At 33.0% G+C, this 11,007-nt stretch overlaps 1 protein-coding gene across 1 annotated transcript; it reads left to right on the top strand.

Annotated features, from left to right (window-relative positions):
- Positions 1-1,014: 1,014 nt before the first annotated feature.
- LOC132037652 (putative transcription factor bHLH041) lies at positions 1,015-5,880 on the top strand. The gene is made up of 8 exons (XM_059428195.1): positions 1,015-1,520; positions 1,676-1,774; positions 1,870-1,975; positions 2,067-2,081; positions 2,178-2,240; positions 2,360-3,079; positions 3,228-3,617; positions 5,570-5,880. The coding sequence occupies exons 1-8, from the start codon at positions 1,408-1,410 to the stop codon at positions 5,633-5,635; spliced, it is 1,572 nt and encodes a 523-aa protein (XP_059284178.1). The 5' UTR covers positions 1,015-1,407; the 3' UTR covers positions 5,636-5,880.
- Positions 5,881-11,007: the final 5,127 nt, after the last annotated feature.

Below are 11,007 nucleotides of genomic sequence, written 5' to 3'. Positions count from 1 at the left end.
TTAGGTTTCATTTAGCTGTTATAAACAAAACTACGCAATTTTTTTTTTACTTTTTAAGCTAGTATAAACGAAACCAAAAATACTTGTTAATTTTAAAATCCCAATTGATTTTCAGATTTCATTAATTAAAAAGACTAATAAATTACTAAGAAATCCATAACGAGTTATACCATACTGATAAAGAATTAAAATCTAAGGAATATATGCATTTAAAATTAATTGAAAATTTAAATTTTCAAGTTTGATGCAAGAATTCTAAAATTGTAGATTGTTTCATAAGTTTCAGTCTCTTAGTAATAATATAACGTTTGAACTGACGAAGATTTTTGTTCAAATTTTCAGCAAAAGGGAATTCAATAGCTTTTCCTTGAAGGCTGTCTAAGAACTTAATAGTATAATTGAAGATTTTTAAATATTCATACTTGAAATTTACTATGTACCTGACATTAATGATGATTATCATAAATATTTTAATATTTTATTTTATAGATAATATATTTCTTACAAATTATTATTACACAATATTTGAGTGTGGTCGTTATAGAGATAATTTTACAAAAGTAAAGCATTATATAATGAATGTCATTATATGTTATAAAGAAATCGTTATAGAAGTAAAACATACTATAAAAAATCGGTTTTATAAAAATCAAAAACCGTTATAAATAAATCGTTATAACACGACAATTATAGAAAGGTTTGGCTATATATGTGTTCAAATAGGTGAGATCTTTCTGCAATTTTAAAGAACGAGAGAGATTGTGTGATTAGGTTAGTGTAATTATCCAGAAACGTTACGTAAAGAAAAATAAGGAAGGGTCACTTTCTGCCATCCTCCCTTGACTCAATTCAAATCTTTACCTTGGTGGACTTTGACCATTACTTTTCCACCCTCTTGGCTGGCTACTTCTTTTCTCTCCGACTTTTCCAAATCTAATTTTCTCATCCCTTGAAAAATTCAGGTTCTTATATTTTTCCTTTACTACTTTTCTTTCAATATCCCCTTAGCCTTCTCAAAGACTTGTAGTGCCCCCATATATATCATCACTCTTTAGTTTGGTGGGGTCCCTTTCGTTTTCCTTTTATGATGATATATTTGTGGGATCCTTCCAACCCTTCTACTTACTACTTTTCAAATCTTTCCTTCAATCTCCCCCACAAGAAACTACCACCAAACATGAATGGTAGCCAAAAGTGTTAGCTGTCAAGATTCAAATAATGAAACCTTTTTAGCTCTTGAGTTCATCCACAACTTCTTGAAACTCATAAATATGTTTCAGTTTTCCATACAGAGCACCTTGACTGCATGCAAAAGCTTAAGAACTATGAAAACCACATTGTAGCATTATTGACCTTTCTGATGAAGTAAGCATATATAGAAATTTTCTATTTGTTGGAGCTCAATCCATGGACTCCATCTTCTTCCTTGAAGAAGGAGACCGCGCCGTCTTTCTCTTAAAGATAATGGAGTCCTTTGGTTGCACTTACATATGCCTCTGGCAATACTTCCAACCTTCTAAGTAAGACTACTTCTTCATCCCCTCTACTCATCATAGTCTAGATACTTCTTCCAGTACGAAACAGACATATGTACATGCCCAAAAACATTCTTCTAGCTAGCATGCCACATTTTCATAAATTTGTTCTTGATAACTAATCTGAGTTCAATTTGTAGCATTTTCATGTCCTTTGGTGGAATCTACAATGGAGAAAATGATGTTGCCCAGAGGCTATTTGAAGAATATAAGCATTCATTGCTTATCATGGATAATGGGTAGGTACTTATTAGATAAACATTATTCTATGGAGGGAAATAGAAGCAAGAATTAAGGAGAATTGTTCTAAGTAAGTGTATTTATTCACCTGCAGCCGCATTCCAGGACTTGCTTTCAAGAACAATCTTCCTTATATGGAGCTGCAGTTTGCAGATCTTCAATCACATGCATCCAATCCGGTGCAGCTTCAATTCTATCAGGTACTACTTGATTGTGATAAATAGTAAATTTATTTTTCTCACTACTTTATTAAATATGTCCAAGCTAACCTTTATATAATTAATGTTGCAGGAAGCTGGGATCAAGGTTTGTTCATAATTTATCTCATGATCACATGATCCATATACAATAATGTGGTTGGTAATGAAACTCTTTTCTTCTGATTTTGTTTTTTTACTTCAGACAACTATCTGTATGGGGTGCGCCATAGGAGAAATTGAGCTTGGAATGACTTCTAGCCCTCAAGTAAGACCATTAATTTTTTATAAAATTTGTGTGACCGCCCTTTCTTTGTTTCAAGAATCTATTCTTTCAATATATGTAAGTTCTTTATATAACACACAAACACTACTTCCATTATAAAGGTAAACTTGGAAATGGGGATGAAACACTTGTTGGCCGAATATTTCTCAAATCAAGCGGCGGCGACAGCAGCAGCAGCAGCAAAACCAGGGCTTCCTCATCATCAGACATTGCTGCCAATTGATCAAAATAGGCCATCACCATCTTCATCTTTCTCTCTCGATAGCCCGGGAGAATACTCATCTCTTCTCTTCAATGTATCTAGCACGTCGTATGTACCAGAACCACCCCGAACGGATACCTTTTCCGAGCAGACCATAAGACCAGTTTCTGCCACTGCCATGTCATACCAGCAGCAAGCTATTCAGACATTTCAATTCCCAAGAGTAGAAACCGAAGATGCTGCATTGACAAGAGCGTATCTAGCGGTCATGACATCACCTTCTTCTTCCTCGTCCTCTCACCAATCGCGTGAAAATGTAGCAACAGAGCATTATCAAGTAGCAACACAAAAGGCCACTGCATTCAGAAGGTTTAGATCGGGTTTAGGTCCTAATACTAATTTGCAAATAGCAGCCAGAACTCGACGAGAAAACATCTTGAGAAGATCCATTACATTCTTCAGGAATTTAAATATGATGAGAAGGCAAGAACAAATCCAGGCGAGCCCACGTGCCCCCTCTAGCACTCAGCTTCATCACATGATTTCAGAAAGAAGAAGACGAGAAAAGCTTAACGATAGTTTTCAACTACTTAGATCTTTACTCCCACCTGGTACAAAGGTATGATTACTCAGTTATGTCTTCAACACGCTTCCTCACATGTACGTAGATATTCTTTTTAATAAATAGGTGGCGCTAGACTTGAATCCAAAACTTATAATGTTACAATGAAATGATTCAAATCTCATAGGGTTTGTTTCTTCTGCAGAAGGACAAAGCATCAGTTCTTGCCAATACAACAGAATACTTAAGTTCTTTGAAAGCTCAAGTGGAAGAACTTAGTAAAAAGAATGAAATGCTGGAAGCACAAGTTAAACCTCAGATGAAATCAGATGCCATTAGCTCCTCCTCATTTGATGGAAATGAAAGGGTAGCTGTTGAAATAATAAATGTAGGTGAATCAACATCAGAATCAAGAATAATGGACTTGCAAGTTTCAGTAAGAGGAGAATGCAGCATGTTGGATTTGGTTACTCGTTTGCTGGAATTCTTGAAAACTGACAACAAGGTAAGCTTAGAGTCAGTAGCAGCAAACACCAGGCCGATGGTTCAATCAGCACCAGTAACAACACACATAACTTTGAGAATTAGAATTGAGGTACGCCTATTTTACTTTCTGAAACTAACCGCTGTAACTAATTAAATTTAAATTATATACATTGACAGCGCAAAAGAAATTATAGGATTACTAATCAGTTGTGGTTGATATCTTACAGTTTTCCAATTACGAATGATTATTATAGCAAGTTGCCTATATTTGACTTTTATTGACCTAATTAAAGAGCGGGCGGCACTATGCGCGGGGTCCGAAAAACGGCCGGACCACAAGGGTCTATAATAAGCAGACCTGATTATAGACATTTTTTAGATTATATTGTAAGTGTACAAAATATAAAGTTTAAATCTTATACTTATTTTGCTGAATTAGTAAACCGGACCACTGTTTTTCCTTATAAAGTTTATTACTTATGTATATGGAAATATTTTGAAGTTCCGAAGTTGCCTTCATATATGATGGATTATGGAGTATCTTTTTGCTTGATTTACTCAGCCCTTCGAGTAATGGGAGAAAAGAAATCTCAACATGAATTACTTTTTGATAATTTTTCGATTCACTTCTTATTTGGGCAGCATAATTTCGTCGAACAAGTTCCTAAAGATATATAGATTTTTTTTTTTTTTAAATCATCTTTATAATGTTATCCAAATGGAATTTGTTCTCTAGTTCACAACCCTAGTGGAATTGAGATCAAGATTATATACCAAAATAGCAAAACCAAGTAGGACATTGTCATTAATTTTCTTTAAGTATTTTGCATTAGTTTAAACATTATATTATTCATCTACAGATATTATAATAGAGTTTAAACTCTTATATATATGGTGATGGTGTAAAAAGTATTTTACACTATCATGTCATTTAAAGGGATGTCACATGTAGCTTTATTTTTTAGCACTAATTAGTAACCTAAAATAAATAACATATACTGTAACATGTTAAATTATATAGACGTGAATTTCTTAGTGACCTAATAAGTAATATTTACTGTAACATGTTAAATTATATAGACGAGTAAGAAATTCATTATATTATCATCGTATGCTGTATATAGCTTAGATACATTATATTTTATGGTACAATTCTTGTAATGGATCATAATATAGCTATCTTACCATACTTTTAGTAAAGCTTATAATTAGTGGATACTATCAATTATCAAATAAACCATTTAAGGTGATGCTTCTCTCAGGCTTCTATGAGCTGCTCCGCCCTCCAAAATAGAAAACTAAAGTAGTGGGGAATTGTCACTTTCATTATAGGAATAACTTTTTCCAACTTTCTAGTTCTCTATTTGGCCTACAAGTTTGTCGGAACTATTTAAATTATATATATTGATAATATAATCTTTTTTGTTCTATCAACAAAATTTGCTATACCAAATTAATTACTCCATGCATTAAAATTTGTTTGTCTTAGTTTGACTTAACGCGAAGTTTGAGAAAGATTAAAAAAAAAATCTTTGAATCTTGTGATTTTTAACTAAAGATATGTATAATGTATCAAAATGCCCTTTAATCTTATGGTCTTAAACATATCATGGGAGATGTTGAAATTAAAGAGTAGCCAAATTAGGAAAGATGCATCTTTTTTAAAAAGATTAAAAAGAAAAATAAGACAATCAAATTAAAACAAATGGAGTAACATTTTTCTCAAATTATTAATTATTATTTGGTAGTATTAAATTACTTTTTTATCATTTATAAATAATTTAAAGGGGATGGTCCGGTGCACAAAGCGTCCCGCGTTAACAGGGTTCGGGGAAGGGCCGTACCTAAAGAGGTGTGATGTAGACAGTCTACCCTAATGCTAGCATCTGTGGCTGTTTCCACGAGCCGACCCGTGACGAAGACAACTTTGTCGTTACCGGTGCTCCCCTTCTATTTATAAATAATTTAATTAGATAATCGTACAAGTTAAAACTCTTGTTTGATTTGTCTTTCCTAGCAATCAAGTTACCAACTTTGTCTCATTTTCTTGTGTTGGTCCAGGGTAGTGAATGGGACGAATCTGCTTTCGAGGAAGCAGTGAAAAGGGTTGTTGGTGACTTGGCATAGGCGAGAACTTAGTCAGACTTATAAAATTCTGACCGGCGGCGCCTCGAATTATGACTATATTTCGCAATTTGTCTCGTCGATATAGTCATAGAGATCACCAATTAATTTCCTATAATTACAATCATGTGATTATACAATTTTGTTGCTAGTTTTACCTCGTTGTAGTGTGTATTCATATTTTGATCGATTTACTAATGTTGAATATTAATCATTTTAGATTATAATTATAACGTTCCCTCTGATCATCTTACTAGGAGTAGAAGTCACTGTGTTTATTTGATCTCTATATTATACAAGTGGTAATCTAAAAACAGAAATTACATTATGATTGAAAAATTAGTACTATCACGTGAAAGAAAATTTTAATCAGCTAAAATAGTGCGATTCTCAAAATCATAAAATAATATTATAAGGGAAAAGATATCAATTATTTAGGATCTTATAAAATTTAAGAGGGTTAAACAAATTAGAAATGACCCAATAATAACATGCTCGTTGTAGGTGCACTTACTAATTTTTAGATGGTTCGCTCAACATAATTGCATATATGTAAAACCTTGGAGTAGTTAAAATGTATGTTTTTATCCCATTATATAAGAAACATGCAGATATATTTCAATTATTTTTAGAATTATATTATCCTTTAATATAGATTAACAGTACAAATTTAATATAACTCATGAATAACAGTACTACATGGTTTAGGAGGTAATAATCGGTTAAATTAATAAAGATCCACAAGTAAAAGAATCAACAGTACATATTTTAATTGATTGAGGTTACATATGCTAAACTAAATATACTATGAACTAAAATCAAAATTTGTCAATATTTCAGGGTTAAAAGTGTAGACTTCTCACTTTCGGATGATTCCAATATAGTTTAGTCTAAGTAAGAGAAAATATTACACTTGAAAAAGGAAAAAGAAAAAAGAAGAGAAAATGGTTTAACTTTAACATATATAAGTATAACCTTTACAATTTGAACATAAAAAAAAATGGCCCTATAAATATATCTTGTATTTTATGCTCAGAACTCTTAAATGTAAGTACAAAAATCTTTTGGGAATTTTGACCTACACCCAAAAGAATGTAACGAACCACAAAATCAATTGACCCCTTAAAAAGAAAGTGTCGTCATTCATAACAAAACACAGCATATACTAAAATAAATTGGTATTTCGCAAATCCCGATGAACAACCCAAAGAAGCCCATGAAACGAACAAGAAACAAAACAAATTCTAACTTTCCTTGAACAAATGATTAATGTTGCATTTGAAAATATTGGTGATGGTCTAATTTCAAGAAAAAACCAACTACTCTTGTTGTTTTCCTTAAGTCACCTGCTCAGGAGAACATTTCAAACAATATAAACTAGTATTGATTTGACTTAATTTCATAAATATTATCGACTGAATGTACGTTTAATGAGTAATAACTGTATGTAATTTTTGGTTAAACTTTTCGAGGATAATATATTTGGTTTGAAGATTTCTTTAATTTTTCTCTTAATTAGTGGAATCCAAAGAAATAAGACGACGGTTTTGACCGTGAAGTCTAAGAATGACTCAATCTTGTAACCTTCACTCAACCTAATGTCTTTGGGGAACATATTACTGTCAATACATTAGTAGATGACAATAAAAAAAGCTGAATGCATTGATAGCCCGTTGAACTTGATAGTAAATTTTTATTTACACATTCGAACTATAGCGTGTTTCAATTAAATATCTGAATACATGATAAAATAATCCTATTAGGCACTTCTAACTCATATTTGGAAAAAAATCCACAAGTACCCATTACTTAAATAAGCTAATGACATAAAATATGAGTCGAAAATGTCTAATGGGAACAATTTATTATGAGTTCAAGTGCTCAATCAAAACATATCATAGTTCAAGTTACCTAAATAAAATTTCTTAACTAGTTTAAAAAGTTGTGTTGTATTCCGCCAATAAAAATAACATTAGTGTCATGATGTGTATTAATAGTTTTATTAGGTGCAAACAAGAAAAAGATCAGAATTTTTCTGTGCCACAATCTTAGCTCAAAACTAGTGTTCGAAATTTTGCCTATGTGGGAACCTTCGATCAAAATGGTTTTTCGCTCGCCATCCAATTCCTACTTCAAATCTCCTACTACACTTGCGGGTCAAATAATAACCCCTTTTTTTTCTTTTTCTTTTTTAAATCAATTGTACTTCACACCTTGAAGTAACGAGGTCGGTAACTTGGTACAGTAAACCCTCCAAAGACTATTTCTTCTGCACCTAATCCTTTTCAAGTCAAGTCAATAGATTAAAAAAGGAAAAATGAAGAAAATGAAAAGGGGGCCATATTGCAACAAAAGACTCTTAAATCTCAGTAAGAGTAGTTTATTACTCCCCCGTCCATTTTTAGAGTCCGGAACCAAAATGACCCCAAAAAAGTGCTTTTGAACCAAAATACCCCAACAACAAAAAAAGGTGACAAAACTATTTTTTAAGCGGGACTAATTCTATTTCAAAGGCTCCCCCCTTTTTTCCCTTTCGGTTAACTCCTATTTCTTTACACTTTTTAACGTACTTTAACCATATATTAATCATGTTTCGGGACCCCGAAACTTCAATATTTTAGATAGAATCCTCCTTATTTTTGTGCAATTAATAAGGTAGGCTCAATACATCAAGGATAAGCAAAACTTCGGATTGTCGTTTTAGTGGTTGAAAAGTGCTCGAACTCTATTTTTGTTTGAAGACTTCGTGTCATTAGCTTTAAGTTCTTTATGAAAATACTTAAACTTGTTCATTAATAATAAATCGAAAATAGTGAAAATACAATCATCAAAAAAAGAAAAAACTTAAAATACATTCATCAATTCATGCCCTTGAGTTGATGAAAAACTAAACATACTAATATTATTCAAAATAACAACATCATCATAAATTAAACTTAAAACTAAAATCACAATATTCTTAATCATTATCAGAATAGAAGTCCTCAGTATCGTCCTTAGAACAATATTTTGGGTTTCTTAAGACATATCTTTTTTCTGTAGATGTTAATTCCCTACCGGTTGATGATGCTTGTTCTTCGGTCAACTTTAGCATGTAAAATCTGCAACGTCTTGCCAGCATTCTGTTGTTTTCTTTTCTGATCCTTTGTATAACAAGCTCGCAAGTTTCTGGACCTACTCGAGCATGGTTATTGAGTACCTTGTTGGGATTGGAGCGTTGAGATTTTTCAAGTCACGAACAAGATGTTCTGATTCGGCAAGCCGATGTGACCATTCTCCGCGTAAACCGCAATAATATCTCGCGGATCTGAATATTTCACACTGCAGAAATCATCATTACACTCTAGAAGAAGGTGGGGATTTAGCTCGTCTAGTTTGAAATCACTGTTATCACTCGAAAAACTGCTATAATTTGAACTCTTATCATCACTGCTATTTGGTTCTTTTGGAAGGAGTAAAAAGACAAAGTTTGCGTTTCTACTACTCGACATTGAATATGTTGTAGTCTAAGAACAAAAGAAAAGGCTACTTATATAGTTGCAAACCCTCATGTACCCCTAGTTGGGAGGGGGGTGGTCTTTATGACCCTACCTACTTACTTTATATAAAAAAATATTAATCTTCACCGGACATCTCACATTCCGAATCTCACTTGGATCTAAATCTTGTGCTACCATGTACACCATATTCTACCCTAAGATAACGTATTTGCATCTGATTATTCTATTCGCGAAAACGGTTAAGAGCAAAATTAAACTCTTATGGAGTTCCACGAGGCATTGACATAGCATGTTTTTTTGGGCGTTTAAGCCCTACTGACGCTAACTTTTGCTCCGTCTTTGCAGCCTCCCTAACACGCCAATTCCACTCGTCTGTCATCATATTGTTGTAACGTTAGTTGTATCTCTCGTTCGGATTGTTCGAATATTCAAAATCTTCACCCAATTCCCATGTCCTACCCATTGCGTCGAATATGTCTCCTGGAGAGAACGATATAACACGACTAATATCTCTAAATTGGTCAAAAAATGACATAGTAATTCAATTTTGTGTGGAATTTTGTGTGGTTGGTAGTTATTCATCAAATTACGTGATATAACACTTGCTGCATGAAACCTAAATTTTGGATTTGAATTATGACGTTTTTCTGTATGACAACTGAGGGTGACAACATGGTGCAGTGATATAGCTCGGTAAAATACCGCGTTATGTCAGAATAACATAGTAACGCAGTATTTTGCGTTATTCTGACACAACGCAGTATTTTACTGCGCTATTCTGCCACTCACTGACATAATGCGGTTAATTCATGCGTTATACAACACTCCGTATTTAATTTGATTTGACGTAACACTGCAAGACACACTAATTGCATACATGCGTTGGTTGAATATTCAAACTTCAAACCTTATTAATACAGATTTTGTATGAAAGAAAAAATTCTAAGTTTCATCCAATTTTTAACACAAATTCTAAGTTTCATCCAACTTTTACATTTTGTACTCTTTCTAAATTAGTCAAAAAATGAAAGATGTTCCAAAAATTAGAGTTTCTTTATTCTGGGGCGGAGAAATTATATTCGAGGAAAGTAATTTGCGCTATAATTCTCCCCCAAAATACCATGTTAAGTTTCCACTTGACTTAAAATTCTCAAAACTACTCCAAGTCTTGTATAATAGACTACAAGTTAGTAGGAGTGATTTTGATTTAAATATAATTGGAAGATATCTAATGTCATTTACGCTGCAAGGTGTAACTAGTTATGGACAGTGGTACATTCAAGACGATGGTTCTTTAACGGATTATTTGAAGGCGCCTTATGTTTGTAGGGAATGCATAACTTTAAACGTCATTGAAATGTACGTAGAGAAGGTTCCCATTAATCGACTTGAATTCATGACTTGAATTCATGGCTAGGGCTCCTCGGGAAGCCCGAAATAGACCTCATCGGGAAGCCCCGTCTAGAATTCGAGCCGAAGTCACTCAGCGGAACCTACTTATGAACATAATTACACGACATGAGTACTTATGAAGGCATTTTGACGAGCCAAATGCCTCTAGATAGTTTAAGTCAACAATTTGATGGGCGATGGCAAATATTCATTATTTACATTATTATTATTATTATTATTATTATTATTATTATTATTATTATTATTATTATTATTATTATGTGTAGTGGCACTTGAATGCTACTAATGATGTTGATTATATTTTTTAGGGGTTATACACCTGATATGGATCATATCGGATAGTCCTCTCAATCGGGATGGATGAATCAGGTTAGAACATTCTCAGCCTATCCAACTACTCAAAACGATGGTCCTTTCTCAAGTTTTGGTGCTGTTGATTACTGTTATATCCCGTATTTTGTA

Source organism: Lycium ferocissimum, chromosome 11, assembly GCF_029784015.1.
Source record: "Lycium ferocissimum isolate CSIRO_LF1 chromosome 11, AGI_CSIRO_Lferr_CH_V1, whole genome shotgun sequence".
Taxonomy (NCBI): domain Eukaryota; kingdom Viridiplantae; phylum Streptophyta; class Magnoliopsida; order Solanales; family Solanaceae; genus Lycium; species Lycium ferocissimum.
This window is presented reverse-complemented; position numbering and strand designations above follow the sequence as displayed.

What these genes read in the sequence shown, in the direction of transcription:
- LOC132037652 (XM_059428195.1), top strand. Translation starts at nt 1,408, where the DNA reads ATGGACTCCATCTTCTTCCTTGAAGAAGGAGACCGCGCCGTCTTTCTC. An exon ending in CAATACTTCCAACCTTCTAA is followed by an intron (nt 1,521 to 1,675) that starts GTAAGACTACTT and finishes TTCAATTTGTAG; the next exon opens with CATTTTCATGTCCTTTGGTG. An exon ending in CTTTGAGAATTAGAATTGAG is followed by an intron (nt 3,618 to 5,569) that starts GTACGCCTATTT and finishes GTGTTGGTCCAG; the next exon opens with GGTAGTGAATGGGACGAATC.